Source organism: Camelina sativa, chromosome 3 (assembly GCF_030686135.1).
Source record: "Camelina sativa cultivar CO46 ecotype springtype chromosome 3, ASM3068613v1".
Lineage (NCBI taxonomy): Eukaryota > Viridiplantae > Streptophyta > Magnoliopsida > Brassicales > Brassicaceae > Camelina > Camelina sativa.
Genome location: NC_141882.1, coordinates 16,876,852 through 16,896,900, shown reverse-complemented (window position 1 = coordinate 16,896,900; position 20,049 = coordinate 16,876,852). Strand labels below are relative to the sequence as shown.

Genomic DNA, 20,049 nt, shown 5'->3' with positions numbered 1-20,049 from the left:
CCAACTCACCAGATCTCCTTACCCTCATACAATTGTAATGGGACTCAACGACACGCCCTTACCAAGTGTTACTCGCAGAGCCTTAACGAAGATTTTTCTTTTACGGTATTCTGGAAAAGTTTTAGGTCGAAATCTCTTTTTAACTATCGGGTTTAACAATATGTAATGGCACTTCTGTAATTATTAGTTTTACCTAATGCTTATGTCTTTTTCAAAATTTTATGTGTTGTTTGAGTAAAAGTTTGGTCAAAAGTATTGTTTGAGTAAAAGACGAGCTTATAAGTGTTGTTTGAGTAAATTTCGGATTTATATTTTCATTATAAAAAGTTCCCTGATTTAGATTATTTTCTATAACATGTTATTTTTCTATCGGTGGGTACTTTTTGATATACAGTTTCGTTACTGAATGTTTTTTTTTTGGTTTTTTATTTTATGAAAACTGAACTGAAAATACGTGTTTGGTTTAGGTTTGTTTTTTTTTGTTGTTGTTGTCAATTTACATTTTATCAGTTTACAGAGAGACTATATTAAATGTATATATGTGAATCAGTTCTGTTTTGGTTATTTTGGTTTATTCCATGATTGTCAACAAATATATTTTCATAACATGTATGAGCACATTTACCCTTATAAAATAAGGGTAAATAATTATGTTACTTCTCATTTGGCTAACCTCACCCATCAAAAAACATCTTAATCAGATTTCTTTACTCATAATTTATAGTTTAATAGATTAGAATCCGTCCAATATGTGGGTTTTAAAATTATTCAATAAATTTAATTTTAACAAAAATGTATATATTAAAATTTTGTTATATGTAGAAACTATTTTTAAAAAGTAAATATATAATTTTTACTTAGGATTGTCGTTTTGCAACCTTCAACCCTAGAGAAATGCTTGGTACAACCTTCCTCCTCCTTTATGGAGAGATCTTTTGTACCCTACTCCCTAACCGTTTTACTACCTTGTGCAGATTATCTTGTGCCGGCATGACTAAAGGTTATGGCTCCGTATACAACGTCACAAACATCTATTGGCAGTGACAATTCTCCCATTTCATGATGCGTTCGTGTATGTGGTTCTGACTACCTTTGGCTCGCTTGTGAAAAGTTGTCCTACAACTCTTGTCTTCGAGATCTCATGGTGCTTCGGTCAGATTATCCCTTATATTTTGATGTTAAGTTTTCCAATATTTTAGAAATGTTGTTTTAAACTTTGATTTTAAATACTCTCAAGTCTTGTAATCATTTGGTCTATTAATTGAAAGCAAGGTTTTGCAAAAAAAAAAAAAAAAGGTAGCTTATGCTGTTTGGGAGTCGTCATGGATAACTTCAAAGATTCGATTCAGTTGTTTTGTCTCCCTAATTTTTTTTGTGATTGTGTTTTTAATCGATTAATAGGTTAAAGGTATCGACGAGTTGAGAATCAATCAAGTCCACTTGTGACCAGTCTACTGTTTAATAGATGATTGAAATTTCTTTAACTTTGGTAATAACTCTAAACATACGTGATAAATTAAAAGTTACTTATTATTTTCACGTTTTATCATTAAACATAAGCTTTTGTGAATAGTATATACAGTAAAACCTCTATAAATTTATATTCGATAATAAACTATTAATTATTATAAATGAATACATTTCGGTTTTTGAGTAGGACTAATGTAAATATTTACACAATTCGCTAAAATAGTAAATTTTTTTTTTTTTGAAAATCATATGTTAATATATAGTATTATCAGTATATAGTGAAAGAGAAATCTAGTGTTGGTTTCTCTTTTATTGAATTTACATTTTGGTTGAAATTAATCTTGAATTTTTAATATTACGAAAAAAATTGTTGGTGATGTTCATCGAAAAATGGTGGCGGGTTCTAAACGTAGATAATTACTTTTCTTTTTATGTCTAACTTGGTTTAGAAAAATATTGATTGTAATTGTATGTATAAAATTTTAAACAGGCAAAATAAAATTGAAAGTGAAATATTCGTTTAGAACATTATCAAAAGAAAAACAAATTTAATATTTCATAAATTGAATCAAATGCTTTTAATCCAAATTTGAGTATTGAAAGATAGTAATTAAAGAGAAAATAGTTATAATATGTCTTGATAATCAATTTACACTCTAATATGTGTTATATTTGAGCCAATAGAATATGAAAAAAGTAGATGTCGAGATGTAACGAGTGCATCGTAATAATGACGAAAGAATTGTAGTTAGAAGTGTTTAAAAATAAATTACTAAAACTTGAAAAGATAATAATGCACATGACTAAACTAAAATCTTTGACATCTCATTTACTGTGTGAAATGAATAAGTTTGTAGAAAAATACGACATACATTATTAAATAGGTTATTAGATTCTAACTCGGGCTTAACCATTTGGCCATATAATCATTGGAAAGTGAGATAAAGTAGGCATATTCATGAATTGGTCGATAATTCTTTTATGGTACGCTGCAATTGTTTCGATGGGTAAAGTAAGTTCAATAAATATGTTATAACATTTACACTAAGTTATGTTCATGAGATTCAGTATATTTAGACTCAATAAAGATGTTGTGCTTGTATCAACGTCTAATCATAAATGATATATACAATTAGGTCAACAATTTTGAGTTCAATCAACATCGAAGTCTTTAAAGAATGCATGTTTTGATGCAATATAAATAAGAAATAAACTCTCTTAAAGATAAAAGTTCATGAGGTATTCGTAGTTACCACGTGGTATATATCAAATTATTTGTTTGTAAAGGAAACATTATCTTCAACAATATATATGTTGTATATCATTTACTAAAGTAAATAGTGTTTATATAGTTTTATACTCAAAATTTTAAATAATTATAGTTGAACTCAAAATTTTATATAGATAAATATTTTAAATTAAAATTCGCCGCATATATAAATTATAGTCTCTCTCTAACATTAATACATATGTAAATTAAGAAAATATCCTAGTTCCGATATAATTATATTACAGTTTTACTTTATTCAATGAAATCATTAAAAACGTGAAAACAACTTGATATCATTTAAATCTGTAGTAAAACACAAACTAAACAATTTTTTCTAAATTACGCTTTTGTTATGTACTAGCTTCTTGTAACAACAAATGAAATATTTGCACATGAATGAATGCGAGATCATGAGTAAAATTCTCTTTAATTACCTTGCCGACAAATTAAATTGACCCAACAAATTTTCTTTTTGGTGGACTCTATTATATTCTGATAATTTAGCTATGATTTTGATGTTCTTCTTAAAAAGCTTACCCACCAAATTATTTAATCATTCTTTAAACCCAAACGTGTTCGTTTCTTGTTTGCTTTCAAACTCTCTTCCCTCACCTGATTTTTTTACTCATTTCTTTTTCAGTCTAACTTTGACATTTATGAATCTTTGATTTGCTTTTCTAAAATATTATCCAATGTTATGGGGAGTAAAATCCAGGATTCTAAAGTTATTCTTATAAAAAAAAAACTGATTCTAAATTATTCTTAACGTCTAAGTTGAATATGTTGTATTGATTATTAATCACTTGAAAATGCTAAAGTAAAAATCTTATTGATTCGTTAGCAGAAAAAAACAATTATAATATTACTGTCACTTTTTTATTTTTTAACTCACCAATCGCATGTACGCATATGGATAGGTCAGAAATATATAATGGGAAAGTATCAAAGTAACGAGTTTAGTTGGTTGTGGATTCTAAAGCAACGTTACAATGTAGATGTAGATGCCTTTATGCATATGTATTTTTTTTTTGTCAGAAGATATTCAAATTATATAAATAAGTGTAATAGACAATTTTCGGATTCAGATCTATTATAGTTTTCTTAAGATCCAAACCGTAGACAACAAATCAGATAAAAACCACTGAAACAAAACTGATTTGATTTCGTTAACTAAGATAAACCGGTTACATGAAACATTAATCTTTGAAAGAGATACATAGTTGGAGTCGCCGTCCAAAACTTGTAAATACACACCGAAACAAGATTTCCAGTGTGCCTGGACGCCGTGAGTTGAACGGAAATAGTGATCCAGGATCTGTTGCCATCCTGCCACCATAGAGCAGCTGTTGAGGAGGAAAAAAATAAACAAACTTGTCTTTGTCGAAGAGATCCAAGCTTCATCGTGAAGGAGGAATAGCGGTAGGGAGTAAATCTGGAACGGTGGCTTAGCTCCGGCTAGCCGCAGACGACCTCCCCCATCGAACGATGGCGCAACGAAACCTCCAGATCTCCAATCTTCATATCTAACCACCATCCTCGATCGTTCCTCGCCGTGAATCTCTTTCTTCTGTTCTACGTTGCTACACTGCCCGTGGAGCTCTCAACGTCAGTGTCTCGCAGAAGCTTCTCCCTTCCACTTCTCCCTTGATTTTGATCTGAAATCTTTACCTATTTGATGCACTGGCTTACGGATGAAGTGTAACATCCGTTAACCAAAATTGTGGATTTTGGGTGATGTGATCATGAGACCATCCAAGACGACCCTTGAGTCTTGCTCACCACGAACGAATTCAAAGGTCAAATCTTCCAGCCAAACTACTATTTGGGATACATTCTTACCTCATCTAGGGCATATCTCGAGGTGGAATCAGTCCAATCAAAGTTCAGATGAAGAAGTTATTCATTATACAACTCAGGTGAACTCATGGCTACGCGATTTGGACCTACGAGTATTCAAAGGAGGATTCCGACCAATTCAAAAGGATTCAAGGTATGAAACAAAATGTTCTGGAATCTTGATCCATTCCATAACTACGGAGAATTGGAATCACATTAATATCAGTTTATATGTGAAAGATATGGATATTTCAAGTTAGTGGATCTATCTCAGTCCCAGTTTTGCGTCTGAACAAAAGACCGTGTTACACAGACCAACTCACAAACAGTTTCAGTACAAAACCACTTGTAGGATGTTAATGAATCTCTTATGTTTCCAACAAGCTCATAAAGAGAAGATTTGGCCCACGAAATACAAAGATACACTTCATTTGCCAAAGGAAGTCAATCTAGTTCAACACTTGAAGAGCTTTAGGTCCAATTGGTTTAGGACCTTCCAGAATTACGTATGGAAACCAGGAGCTGTTTCTACTAAGTCCTGGATGAAGCAAAGATACAAACCATGTTGTTTCTCATCAGCAAGTTGGATCAAAGAGTAAATATCAAAGAAGATTCAGAAAACATTTAATGGGTCAATTCAAGATCTTATGCCCAAAGAGAGCATGGGAAAAACTATTGGGGATGATACCTATCAAGTCCAGTCCACTTTGAGCCTAATTCAAATCCAAGAAAGCCCAAAATAATCACTTTGTTTTGTGGTCAAAGAGGAGTGACGAAAATTGAGTTCAACTCACCTTGGGAAGGGCACCTTGGGAAGACAAAGTTCAAGAGTTGAATCTTCATTAAACTATCTATCTTTATTGTGTTTTAGTTTCAAGAATAATACTGGGCTTTGTGACCAAGTTTTCTATATCTATATAAACTCATGTAATCTCATTTGAGAATCATCAACCAATTTTCCTTTTCTTTTTTAGAGTTTATCTCTTTGTTCTTTGTCTAGAACATTTCTTTGTTTCTTGGTGTATAATATCCAAGCAATAGCCTCCTTTTGCTGGACTAGTGTGTCATATCTAGTAGTGATTGAAGTTGAGAATATTAGCAGCCTTTCGCAACTGCTGGGCGACCCCTCAATCCATCAAATCTCCCTTGTTTCACCTTGCACCTTGGCGAGTTTCTATCCTTTTTAGTCCGGCTGAGTGATCCTCGAATTTTGGGCGTATCATTGGGGTTAGGTGTCGATCGACACCACTAGCGATTTTTGTTTCGACCAGACTGTTTTAAATCTTCGAGATTAGGATTGACTTGGGTTGGGAAGCCCTAAACCGGACTATTAAAGGGAGAAGTCGACTGAAGGGTTTGGGTAGCCGCTCTTTGTCGCTTTTCGGAGAAAAAGTAGAAGGGAGAAAAGACTTCATGAGAGTTTTGGAGGATTTGAGGGTTTTCTTGGTTTCGTTTGTGAGATCTGTTGTTGTGGAGTGAAGATCTTATGCTAGGCACAAAGGAGAAGTCTTCTAAGGGTTGGATTCGTCGTTATTGGGTCAGAACATTCTCCAAAAGAGGTGAGTGCATGACCATGGCTGATCTAAGCCTGAGATCACTTTTGTTTTGCTTGCTTTATGTTGTTTTGTTGTTTTTCTTGTTTGTGTTAGATGCTATATGGTTTCTTTAGTTTCTTGTGGCCTTTGGGGCGAGTTTTGGGACGGATTGGAGGTGGTTAGAATCGGAGATTGGATGGTCGGCTTCGAGCAGAACGTGTCTGCGGAGTCGGTGTCGATCGACACCAGGTGGGTGTCGGTGGACACCAGGTGGGTCTCGGTCGACACCAGGTAGGAGTCAGTGTCGCTCGACACCATTCTGGTGTTGGTCGACACTGATGCTTGCTTTCCAGGTTTGTTGTGTTGTTTGTGTTGCTTAACATTAGAATCTCAGTTGCTTATGTGTATAGCCCAATACGCATCTCAATTGTTGTTTGTGATGTGCAAGTATGTTGCATGTAATCATGGAAATGAGGAGGAGGATGATCTAGGGTCTCAGTTATTGTGTTATGGTTATGTTATTGATGTTGGAACCTTGGATATAGTTATGCTAGGTTTTTGGATAGAATGGTTAGGAGTGTTATTGTATTGATGATATGTTGGTTCTGTATTGCTGGTATGTTTCTGCTGTGTATATTGGTTGTGGTTGGTTTAATTAAGTAGTATGTGATGCTTAATTATATATTGTTATTATTTTAAAAAACGGTTCGGGTTGTTTCATGAAGCACCATGAGCCACGGGGCCTCATCGTCGCCGAAATCAATAGAGAACACCTCCGATGGAGCACGAGATTGTAATCATAAGAAGAAGTTTTTTCGAGAGAGAAATTACTGTGAGAGAGATCCACACGCATGACTTCAATACTTCCCCTTAATCATAATCAAAGGAGTTAATCATAATCACATATAAGCATATGTGATCTTTTGTAATGCCCGTGAACCAAAATTTCAGATTTTAGGTATGGGTGTCGACCAACACCAGTGGTGAGTGTCGCTCGACACCACAAGTGGTTGGGTCATCCAGTTTTTTCTCTAATTATTGTGCGGTTTAGCGTGGTTTGGAGGAACCCAAAGCCTCTCATATAAAAGGAAAACATCCTCTTTGTTTTAGGGATTTCTTCTCGAGCCGTCTCATGCCCAAGGAGAAGTGAAGAGAGTTTTGGGGTTCTCTCTTTTAAGGCAGGGGAAAGGGATGGTTTGGGATGGACAGGAAAAGGGAGGAGTTCTCGCCGTGAGGGAGAAGAGGAAATCGAGCAGTGGGCTTGAGGGGGAGCTTCTCTCGTCGTTCGTCAATGATGCTAGAGGAAGAGATCTTGTGCTTGGGCATAAGAGGAAGATAAATGATATCCATCTTCTTCTTAGGTGTGGGGAAGGATGTGATTATTTGGTGGTGGATCGGAAGAGATTAGGAGGCTCTCTAATGGTTGTTCCAGGTAAGTTGTGTTTTTTAACCGATGGAATCGATTGTTGTAAGGGTTAGGGTTTAATTTTGTGGCGAAAATGTGCTTGAAAGGAGGTTATGGTCGTGGTTTTTGGGTTGGTGTTGTTCGACACCATGGTGGATCGACACCAATACCCACATATGGACTACACGGATTGGTTGAGGATGGCTACTTCGGGGCAACGTTTGGAGGATGAAACAGAGTCCAATTTTTCTGAAATTTGGTGGAGCGCTTCATGGTGGTATAGGCTTCATATCCAACGGTGAATTTATGGAATGAACGGCTAGATTTTGATTTAACCAAAGGTTAACATAGACGTTTTCTATGGACGTGTTGTGGTAATGTTTGGGTGTCGGTCGACACCAATGTGGTGTCGGTTGACAACAACATATTGATGTGTGTTTGGGTCGTAGGAGAATGGCTGGAGTTAGTTTTGGATGAGGAGAGATCGACGGAAGTGATGTCGTGGGCGTCGGTGTCGACCGACACTAGAAGATTGTCAATCGACATCATGTGTGTTGGATTGCAAGTGGTGTGTTGGGTGACGATCGACACCAGATGGACGTGACGATCGACATTGGAGGATTATAGTGAATCGGAGTATTCGTGGGGAAGTTTTGGCCGTAAGTATTCGTGCGGAAGTTTTGTCCGTAATTGGACAAAATCAAATATTCAAGTCCACCTCTCTTGTTACTCGGTTGCTAAGGGTGGTTGGTTGTGCAACTCAGTAACTAGACGAGCTGGGGTTTGATGTATTTGTGGGAGTTTTTGTAAGGAGCGATTTCTACGCCGACTGTCTCACCGAAATTATGAGGTTCCAATGAGATCGTTTCCCGTGAATCGTGTGTGAGGGTTGAGAATCTAAATACGGTTTTTTCATCTTTATGCAGAAGTTTTGAGTTAATTGTTATAATGACGTCAATTAGACGAGTAACATTAAAATTTGATAATTAATTATGTAGTATTTGAAAATTATTTGTTTCTCTTTTTTTCAACTGAACAGAGCGTCTAAAAAAAACGGTAGAAAGCAAAGTAATTCACTATAATATAATTCTTATCTTTTTTTTTGTGTGCACCAAATATAATTATAATCTATTTCTTATATATATAAGTTGATTTTCTAGATGTGCATTCATAATATCCATAAACGTATATAAGGATACATAGACAATGCAATATATCTTTTCCACAGTTTTTGTCTTCTTTTATTTTCTTAAGTATCTTCAATTTACATTTTTTTATATATATACCTAGGAGTTTTCGTGTATTGGATCACTACCGTCACTAAATTAACTTTCAACTTTTCAAGTGACTTGTCACTAGTAAATTTAGATTATATATATATATATATATATATATATTTTTTTTTTGCTACAAAAAAAATAATAACAAATATTAACTATACAAATTAGTGACAAAAATGACAAAATTTTTTGTTAATAGATATTATAGCTAATTAGTGATTATGCGTATTCATATAATGACAAATTGTAACATACATAAATTGTAGCAAAAGGCTACAAATTTAAAAACACAAAATGTTGTAGCATTGTTACATACAACAGAAAACGAAATAAATTGTAGTAAAAATTACTCAAATAATGTACATTTTTAAAAATAAAACATTAAAAGTTGGCTACAAATTAGTTGTAACTAAAGAGACAACTTGCGTAAAAAAAGGCATAGCAAAAATATCTACAATTTAATTGCATCAATTGTTTTGTTTCTGAATAAGTAGTTCAATTCTAATGGTGCTTTTAGGTTTCATTTTAGGAGTTGATGGATTCATGAAAATTTTTGGGGTAGGGTTCTTCAACGGCATCCAAAATTTTAGAATTCATAACATGAGTCAGTCTTTTAACTTACAACAAAACATTTGATTCAATCTTTATTAATTATTATTTCCAATTTCTATGTTTTTCTTCTTCTAGGTTTTTGATAGAGGAACCCGGATGAGGGAATCCACGTGGATAGATGGGAATAGGCAAATGGTTGATAACACTGTTCTGCCTACTCATTGGATGATAGATGGAATGCAGCAAAGAGATGGTGAATAGACAAATGGTTGAAAACACTGTTCTGTCTATTCGGTACCAGTGGAAGATGAAGAGATAGATGGGTGGATTGAAGGACACCACACAGATTTGTGAAAGGATCTATGATAAGTCAAATATCAGTTTTTAAGGATTCACACACAAGAAGAAGGAGAAAATGGTGGTTGCTTCTATTTCAGAAGAAAACCTAAGAAAACTCTAATTTTATTTCATAAAAACTTGAAGAAGGGACCATATATAACGATCCAGCAGTGGGGGACCTTCTAGGGTCGAAATTTATTACAAATAAAAAGACTAAACTTGCAAAAACAATAGACTCGATTTTAGGACCTAAATAAATAAAAGACTCTTAAAGACCCAACAGTTGATTCTTGCAAAACAAGAAAAGAACCATTATTTATTATTTGAATTCAAACACTTGCCTTGACAATAGCTCTGGAAATGATGAAAAGATCGGGTTCTTTAATTCCTTGTAAAACCGGCAAAAATGATGCTTTTGGAGTCTTCTCTTTGGAATCTTCTAGCTCAATGAGAGTAATGAGACTTTCAATAGACTTGTTGAATTGTTCCCTTAAGGTTCTTGCTCCCAACCTTGTCCTAGGTGTTTGTATCATTGTTGGCAGAATGGATTCTTCAGGAAATGGTAGAACGGGTTCTTCGGGAAATGGCAGAACAGGTTCTTCTGGAAGTTGACTATTGATGTCCTCATCGTTCCCTCCCTCTTGAGAAAGTTCTGTCTGCAGAACTATTTCATCTGCATGAAAAGGAGATAAATCAGCAACATTTAAGGTATGAGAAATGTTCAACTCACCTGGTAGCTCAATCTTGTAGGCATTGTCATTGATTTTCTCTAAGACCCAAAATGGTCTATCTCCTCTTGGTGATAGCTTGGACTTTTTCTCCTTGGGAAATCTTTCTTTTCTCATGTGTAACCAGACCCAATCTCCAGGTTCAAACTTGAGATCCTTGCGGTGCTTATCCGCATGCTCTTTGTTTTTTGCGCTTTTCTTCTCAAGATTCTCTTTAACTCTTTGGTGAAGTTTCTTCACAAAGTCAGCTTTGGTGACTCCTTCTGCACTAGATTAAACAGCTTGGGGCAGAGGTGTGATGTCTAATGGGGTTAGAGGATTAAAATCGTAGACAACTTCAAATGGAGAGAATTTGGTACCAGAATCTTAGCATGATTATAAGCAAAGTCAATGTAGGGTAAACAAGATAACCAGTTTCGGAGATTCTTACCCACCGTAGCTCACAAAATAGTGGAGAGAGTGCGATTAACTACCTCAGTTTGGCCATCAGTTTGAGGATGACAAGTGGTGGAGAAGAGTAGCTTAGTTCCGAGATTTTTCCACAAGGTCTTCCAAAAGTGACTGAGAAATTTGGTGTCTCAATCTGAAACAATGGTCCTTGGAATTCCATGTAAACGCACAACTTCTTTGAAAAAGATTTCAGTGGTTTGAGAAGCATCATTCGTCTTGTTACATGGAATGAAATGCGCCATCTTGGAGAACCGGTCCACCACAATAAAGATAGAATCTCAGTTGTTGATCTTAGGCATCCCTAAAACAAAATCCATAGATATATCTACCCATGGTAGGTTAGGGATAAGCAAAGACATATATAAACCATAAGGATGTGACCTGCATTTTGCTTTCATGCAAGTGATGCACTTTGCACAGAACCTTTCCACATCTCTTTTCAAATGCGGCCAAAAGAAATGCTCCATCAGAACACTTAGAGTTTTGTCTCGCCCAAAATGTCCCATAAGTACTCCTCCATGTGCTTCTCCTATTAGCAGCTCTCTCATGGTTTCTTGAGGAATGCACAACCTTTTGTCCTTAAAGAGAAATCTATCATGTTGGTAGTATGACCCATAAGCAGCTTTGCTTGTTTCCTTAAAAGCTTCTTTGAAATCTGGATCCTCCTCATATAGATTTTTGATATGATCAAATCCCATGACTTTGGCCTCCCTTGTAGTGATTAAAGCATTTCTCCTTGATAAAGCATCAGCTACAATGTTTTCTTTGCCCTTCTTGTACTTAATCACATATGGGAATGTCTCCACAAATTCAAGTCACCTTGCATGTCTCTTCTTAAGTGTATTTTGTCCTCTTAGGTGCTTGAGTGTCTCATGATCTGTATGAATAACAAACTCTTTGGATAGCAAATAATGTTGCCAAGTTTCTAGTGATCTTACCAAAGCATAGAGCTCTTTATCATAGGTTTGATAATTAAGTGCAGCTCCGCTGAGCTTCTCACTGAAGTATGCTACTGGTTTTCCTCCTTCAGTTAGAACAACACCTATTCCTATACCAGAAGCATCACATTCAATCTCAAACATTTTATCAAAGTTAGGAAGTACCAAAACGGGTGCATGTGTGAGGCTGTTTTTGAGCGGTTGAATGCATCCTCTTGTGCTTGACCCAATTTGAATTCCACATTCTTTTTAATCACTGGCGTCAAGGGTGCAGCAATGGTAATAAAATCTTTCACAAATCTCCTATAGAAGCTAGCCAGCCCATGGAAGCTCCTAACATGTCCAATGGTTGTTGGAGTTGGCCAGTCTTGTATAGCCTTGATATTTTCCTCATCGACCTTTAGTCCCTGCGAACTCACAACAAATCCTAGAAACACAACTTGATCAGTGCAAAATGTGCATTTTTTAGGATTAGCATAGAGATGTTAAGCCTTAAGCGTTTTTATCACCATTTCAAGATGCTTTACGTGATCTGCAAGACTTGTTCTATAAATCAAGATATCATCAAAATAAACAACCACAAACTTACATATTTACTCCCTTAGGATCTGATTCATTAACCTCATGAAGGTACTCAGGGCATTGGTGAGTCCGAATGGCATGACTAAACACACATATAGTCCTTGTTTTATCTTGAAATCCGTTTTCCATTCATTACCTTCTTTCATTCTCACTTGATGGTAATCACTCCTTAGATCAATTTTTGAAACGACGGTAGCTCCATTAAGCTCATCTAGCATGTCATCAAGCCTTGGAATGGGATGCCTATCTTTGATAGTGATGTTGTTGATTGCTCTGCAGTCTACACACATTCTCTAAGTTCCATCTTTCTTAGGCACTAGAAGAACTGGCATAGCACAAGGGCTTAGGCTTTCACGAATGTATCCCTTTGACATTAGATCACGAACTTGCTTTTCCAGATCTTTTGCTTCTTCGGGGTTTACTCGGTAGGCTAGTCTATTAGGCAGTGGTGCTCCCGGAACTAGATCAATTTGGTTTTCGATTCCTCTAATAGGTGGTAGTCCAGGTGGTATCTCCTCAGGGAAGACCTCTTTAAACCTTCCTAATAGTTCAAGCACTTCTGGTGGTAAGTCTTTTTCTTCTTGACCTGAAAAAAAACCTTCCTTAAAGATCATTAGTAGCACCTTGTCCTGTGAATTAATTGATTTCAAAACAGTAGAAAGTGTTATGTAAAGATTAGTTTTGTTTGACTTAGCCCCCTTTGACATGGTTTGTTGTATTTCATGCACTTCTTGAGGGGTGAGTGGAGCTAGAGTATGCTTTTTGTTGTTGTGTTAGAAAGTGTAGTAGTTGGTTCGATCGTTGTGTAAAGTCTCCTTATCAAATTGACGTGGCCGTCCTAGGAGAAGGTGTCCAGGTCGCATAGGAACCACATCACACACAACTCTGATCTGAATATTTGCTATGGTGAATGGTATGGTGACTTGCTCAGAGATCCTTAGTTCAGCCTCGTCATTGAGCTACTTAAGTCGATATGGATGGGGATGCTTTGTCTTTTGGAGACCTAATACTTGTTGGCTACATTAGTACATGGCTACATCAATGATTAAGCTACATACCTTGGATTTTATGGAGCAGCGAGAGTGGAAGATATTTTCTCTTTGAATTGTTTCAGGATCAAAAAGAGTGCTAAGAGCCCTCCTTATGACTAGAAGCTCTCCCATCTCTGGATAGTCCACAATATCCTCCTCAGATTCATCACGTTCTTCTTTCTCATCTTGTGATTCATACTCTCCATTGGCTTTAAGGATCATTACTCTCTGGTTTGGGCACTCCCTTGCATAATGTCCTTTTCCCTGACATTTAAAACAAGTCATATCGCGAGCTCTTTGGTTAGTAGGCTTACTTTGCTCTGGTTTGATTACCTTTGATGCCTCAGGTGCAGCTCTTTTAAATATCTGGTCCACATCAAGAGATTTTCCCTTGTCTAAAGATTTTTGAGGTGGCGGTGTCCATGGAATCTTATTGCACTTAGTAGAAGCTGTCTTCCTCTTGATGTGTTGTTCAGCTTGGACTACTAGGTGCAACAACTCTTCAAGATCATTATATGTTTGTCTTTCCACCTTTCTAGCAACCCGATCATGAAACTGCACCATCAAGTTCTCCTAAGATTCTTCTACCTCCAATCTGTTCTTAAGAGATTCAAACTCTTCGAAGTATTCCTCAACAGATTTTCTTCCTTGTGAGAGCTTGCGGAACTTCTTTTGTAGCTCTCGGTGGTAATAAGCTGGGACATATCTCTTTCTTAGCTGAAACCTCATATCATCCCAAGTGGTGATTGGTATATGTCTATGCCTCCTCCTCTCAGACACATCTCTGTCCCACCAAACTAAGACATTGTCGGTGAGTTGAGCAGCAGCTAGGGATACCTTTCTCTGCTCGGAATAGTTGTAGTATCCAAAGATATGCTCCATACGTCTTTTCCAATCAATGTAAGCTTCAGGATTAACCTTTCCAGCAAATATTGGCGGGTTGAGCTTACGACCATAGCCTCCTTCTCTTATGTTGTTTTCATCTCGTCCCCTGCCTTGTTGGTAGTGTATCTTTGGCCTTTGGTGTTGATTAAGATCTTGATGTTTTTCCTCTGAATCAGACTGATCTCTAATATCAACTTCATGGTTTCCTCTTGGCAAGTTACGAACTGGTGCTCTTGGTGCAAGTGGGGGCTGTTCAATTCGTGTCATGCGATCACAAAATGTTTGGAGTTGGGCTTGAATAGTTGTAAGCGTTTGAAGTCGAAAGGTTCAAATAAGGAAAACTGCCAAAAACTGCTAGATCTAGAGTTTGGGGGTTTTAGCCAATCAAATAAACAGATCTGAACGAAATTTTTTTAGGGTTTTCTTTTTAGAAGATGAACAATCAAAATAGAACAAGAACACACAAAAATAATAGATCTAAAAAGGCAGAAACAAACTGACACAAAACAAACTGAAACAGACACAAACTAAAGCAAACAAAGGGAAATAAACTAAAACAAAAGGGATAGATAAAACCTGATTTATAGTGTTTAGCTCTGATACCAGATGATATAGGAACCCAGATGAGGGAACCCACGTGGATAGATGGGAATAGGAAAATGGTTGATAACACTGTTCTGCCTACTTGTTGGATGATAGATGAAATGCAGCGAAGAGATGGTGAATAGACAAATGGTTGAAAACACTGTTCTGTCTATTCGGTAGCAGTGGAAGATGAAGAGATAGATGGGTGGATTAAAGGACGCCACACAGATCTGTGAAAGGATCTGTGATAAGTCAAATCTCAGTCTTCAAGGATTCACACACAAGAAGAAGGAGTAAAGGGTGGTTGCTTCTATCTCAGAAGAAAACCTAAGAAAACTGCCATTTTGTTTCATAAAAACTTGAAAGGTTACAATGCTGAGAAGGCTCCTTCAATATCGATACTAGACAGTCAAAGGCTGGTTGAATTATGCGAAATGAGATATGTGGATTCATTGGAGCAGGCCACGTTGTAGCAATTTCGACTGCATCTGCATTAGAAAGTGAATTACAAGCACTCCTCATTGCAATGTTACACAGTTGGAGTAAAAGATTCAGAAGAGTTATTTTTTAAGGTGACTTGCAAGCAAATTTCAGAGATCCTCAATTGTAAGACCCTCAACTTTGGAAGCTATAATTGGATAAAAGAAATCAATTACAGTTTGAGAAAGTCGAATTCAAATGGAAACCAAAAAACAACAATCGGCCAGCAAATCTATTATCAAAAGCAAATATACCAGATAATACTTGCTATCATGACTATACATGTATTTCTAACCTTCTATTGCAAGAACTATGTAATAGCTACTAATTTTCGTAATAAAGTGGTCGTTAAAAAAAATTTAATAATAATTTTTCTTTTCTCTCTCATCTCACTCCCACACAAACCCACACACAAAGACAACTCTCTCCCAGTCTATATATATATATTTTTAAGTATGTGCATTTTGTATTCTACCCTTGAAGTTCAACTTATTTACATAATTGATTCCTAAAAAATTGCACAAAAATAATAAGTAAAATATGGAAATCAAATTCGATTTTCTTCATAATATATCGAAAAAAATCAATTATTATTCCTAAAATATCTCTACTAAATAGATTTCTATTTCCTAAACAATTTCGGTTTATACTTACACAATCTTTACATTTAACAATATATTCCTAAACTATCTCTAAAATACCTTTTCTGTCTTCCTTTAAAATTAAATATCTCAATTTTGTTCTAAAAAAATAAATAAACTAATATTCTACATAAATCGATTTCAAATATATTAATTAAAAAATTATAATTTTTATAATTTGTCTATACCTAAAGCAAAATAGAATTACAAATGAGAATTATAATTTTATATACTTAAAGAAAATTCTAAATAAAAATTATAATTTTTATATACTTAAAGCAAATATAATAACAAATATCTCAATGATATTATATAAAACTAAAAAAAAAAATAGATTTTATCCAACATAATTTTTTTTAGTTATAGAAAACCTGGAAAAAAACATAATAGCGGGTTAAAATATATATAAAAGAATTAAGTAATTACTCAAAAGTTTATTGTCATAAAGGGTCTTGACCTATGCATTATACCAATATTAAGATACTGGACATGTCTAATTAAGTCGATTAAATTATGAATATGTAAAAAAACAAGTTATCATACGGTATACCGCGGGTTAAATCATAAAATTAAAAATCAAAATATAATTATACAATTTTAATTTTAATCGTAACAAACAAATTCAACTTATATATTTTTTTTTATTACAAAAAAATTTGTCTCACAGTATATCGCGTGTCTATTTGACAAATTTACTATTTTCTCTATTTATTTTAAATAGTGAATGTGCTACTTTTCCTAGATCTCTAAATATATAAACTAAGTAAACTGATGGCAGAACCAAACCAAACCAAACCAAACCAAACCCAACGAAATAAATATATATATATATATATATATATATATATATTAAAATAACATTTGTAGAAGTTTCTTTACGCGTGGAATTGAGGTTGTACATAATCCAAGTAAATTAACTAAAGAAAGACAACCGTCAACGTATCTTTATCTCTAAGGGTAATTTGGTGAAGAGAAAAAGCCATATCCATGTGTACTCCCAAACAAACAAAACAACCCAAAAATATTTAAAAGAAGCAAAACCGGCTACAGTAGGTGAATTCTCCAACTAAAACCGACCTGTTGAGAACACAAAAGAGGTCATCACATGCCAATAGAATAATTTAAAGTATTTTTTTAAAATTATTTTAAATCCAATAAGATCAAAGGCGGTACTTGATTCAAATATTCCACCAGTAAGGTTACAAAGACAAGTGTTAGTAATCCTCTGTGTCACAGTGTATAATAATAATACAGAGTAATTTTTATATAAAAAAAAGGTTTTTGAAATAGAAGAAGAGTAGCTACCACTCCACTCTTTTCTCCTCTCTCTCTCTCTATACATACGCTTCCTTGTGTTTTTTTTTTACTCGACCACCATTGTTGTTGCAATCGAAGCTTTCTCTTTCTTTTTTTTTTGTTGGGAGATTTGTTTGGTGAAGAAGAAGAAGAAAGATGGAGAAAAACACACCGGTTAGGAAACCACACATGTCGACGGCGGATCTACTAACTTGGCCGGAGAATCAACCGTTTGAGTCTCCCGCTCGCTCCGCCGCTAGATCGCATCAGGTACCTTAAACCTTAAATTCAGTTAGTTTCGAATGATCTCAGCCATCGGATTGAATTCTTTTTACAATTTACTACTAATTTCGCCATCTACAAGTTTGAATTTTTTTGATTCGTTTTTTTTTTTCAAATTTTGAAATTGGGGGAAAACAATCTCAGCCGTTGGATTAAACTATTTATTACTGATTTCACTCAATTTTGTTAATTTCGCGATCTACGGATTTGATTTTGATTTGAAATTGTGGGGAATTAATCACAGCCGTCGGATGGAATCAGCAAAGTGGTGTTTGGAGGACAAGTCACAGATGAAGAAGTTGAGAGCTTGAACAAGAGGTGAGAGAGATCTGATCCTTTTTTTGTTTTTACCGAATTCGAAAATATTAATCGACGTACAAAAAAACAAAAACGGTACTGTTTTCGATTTGATTATGTATAATAAATGCGGAACAATAAGTACGAAGAATCTGTTAACCGATGAGTGATTCTGTTCTGTCGTTATTTGGACCCTCTCCTATCGAATGTTTTTTTTTCTTCTTAATGGTAGGAAAGAGTTTTTTTTTTAATTTCCATAATTAATGTCCTTAATTAGTAAGCATTTTTGGTATCTTTTCAATTCTAGTTTCCCTTTTTGATCTACTTCGTATCGTTCACGCTTCTCTAATTTTGTCATTTGATAGAATTGATACTTGTACGACAAATCTCTGGTTATTTCTGGTTTAGATTGGTTATTGTACTTGGTTTAATATGGATCTGAAATTTTTACTATGACATGTATGTTTATGTATATAGATAGATTAATATTGGGAGAGTTTTTGTTGTTAATGTTTTGGTTGTGTTATATTCAAAATCATGTTTTTTAGGAAGCCTTGTTCAAATTACAAGATGAAGGAGATCACAGGGAGTGGGATTTTCTCTGTGTATGAAGAAAATGATGATTCCGAGACAGGAAGTGCTAATCCGGCCACAAACGGCAAAACAAGAACATTCCAGGTTTGTGTTTTTTTTTGTTTGTGCCTGTCTTCTTGAGAATTTGGATACATTTTGTAGTTTGTTTTAATCACCTTTTCTTGTGTGTACGTTTGGATTGTTTCAGCAACCACCAGCAGCAATTGTGAGTCACATTTCGTTTGGGGAAGAAGAGATTGTTACACCGAAGAAGCCAGCGACAGTGCCAGAAGTGGCGAAGCAGCGTGAGCTCAGTGGTACATTGGAGTCTCAGTCTGATGCTAAGCTTAATAAGCAATTCTCAGATGCTAAGTGTAAGGAACTAAGTGGTCATAACATCTTTGCTCCACCACCTGAGATCAAAGCACGTCCTACTGTTCGTGCTTTGGCTTATAAAGACAACTTCGACTTGGGAGAATCAGATACCAAACCCGTAAACACTCTCTAAACTTATAGTTCTTTTAACTAAGTTTCATCATCGGTATTATATAAAAGATCTTGGCTCTCTCTACTCATTGCTAATAACTTGAGTTACACTAATTCTTACAGGATGGGGAATTGAAGACGGCCAAGAAGATTCCGGACAGGAAGTTTACTGATTTGTCGGGAAACAATGTATTCAAAGGGGATGTTACATCTCCATCTTCAGCCACGGCTGAGAGGCTTCTAAGCACCGCGAAGTTGAAGGAGATAAGTGGCAATGACATATTTGCGGATGCAAAGGCTCAGTCTCGTGACTACTTTGGCGGTGTTCGCAAACCACCGGGTGGAGAAAGCAGCATTGCCTTGGTCTAAACCAACCCTACCAATAAGATTAAAATTTCTCTACAAACTTAGAAGGTTCTAACTATTTATCATCATTAATAGATAATGTACTTTTGAATGTTTTTTTTTTTTTCAATGTTTCCGGATTTGTGTGCTTGGATGGTTATGAAATGATCAAGATAGGGAAAATTCGATCGGACTACTGCTGAGTTTGTTACGGGAAAGCTAAATTCGATCGGTCTCTTAGGACTTTGTGGAGTTGATTTGTTGTTTTTTTGAGCTCAGACTTTTTTTTAACTATATGACTCATTGTTTGGGTCTGTCTCTGTATTTGTTGCCAACTAATTGTTGGGGACTTGATTGATTTTATTGATTATTTTGGGGGCTAATCTGTTTACTCGTTAGGTAAGTGAAGAGACTACTTGAGAATCGAATTTGGATTCCTTGACCAATCAATTCACATTTATGAATCTCGACTGTCTTTTAAACTATTGGTATATATGAATTGTTTTTAAAAAAGATTGGGACTGTTTAACTATGACTTCTAATAAGTTCTAACTATGACTCAGTGTTTGGGTCTGTCTCTTTACTGTATTTGTTGCCAACTAAATGTTGGGTACTTGATTGATTTTATTGATTGTTTTGGGGGCTAATCTGTTATCTAAGAAAAAGACTGGACTAACTCTTCAAAAGCAGTCTAAAGCAGTGGGTGTGATACATAATTACATATCATAATATTACAAATATGTAATTGTATCTTGTTTGGCAT

The 20,049-nt window shown here is 35.3% G+C and overlaps 1 protein-coding gene across 1 annotated transcript; it reads left to right on the top strand.

Moving 5' to 3' along the window:
* Positions 1 to 17,071: 17,071 nt before the first annotated feature.
* On the top strand, positions 17,072 to 19,669 carry LOC104777487 (uncharacterized). The gene is made up of 5 exons (XM_010501752.2): positions 17,072 to 17,573; positions 17,830 to 17,903; positions 18,431 to 18,560; positions 18,664 to 18,948; positions 19,065 to 19,669. The coding sequence occupies exons 1-5, from the start codon at positions 17,460 to 17,462 to the stop codon at positions 19,308 to 19,310; spliced, it is 849 nt and encodes a 282-aa protein (XP_010500054.1). The 5' UTR covers positions 17,072 to 17,459; the 3' UTR covers positions 19,311 to 19,669.
* The last annotated feature ends 380 nt before the right edge of the window (positions 19,670 to 20,049 follow it).

What these genes read in the sequence shown, in the direction of transcription:
- LOC104777487 (XM_010501752.2), top strand. Translation starts at nt 17,460, where the DNA reads ATGGAGAAAAACACACCGGTTAGGAAACCACACATGTCGACGGCGGAT. An exon ending in GCAAAACAAGAACATTCCAG is followed by an intron (nt 18,561 to 18,663) that starts GTTTGTGTTTTT and finishes GGATTGTTTCAG; the next exon opens with CAACCACCAGCAGCAATTGT. An exon ending in GAGAATCAGATACCAAACCC is followed by an intron (nt 18,949 to 19,064) that starts GTAAACACTCTC and finishes TAATTCTTACAG; the next exon opens with GATGGGGAATTGAAGACGGC.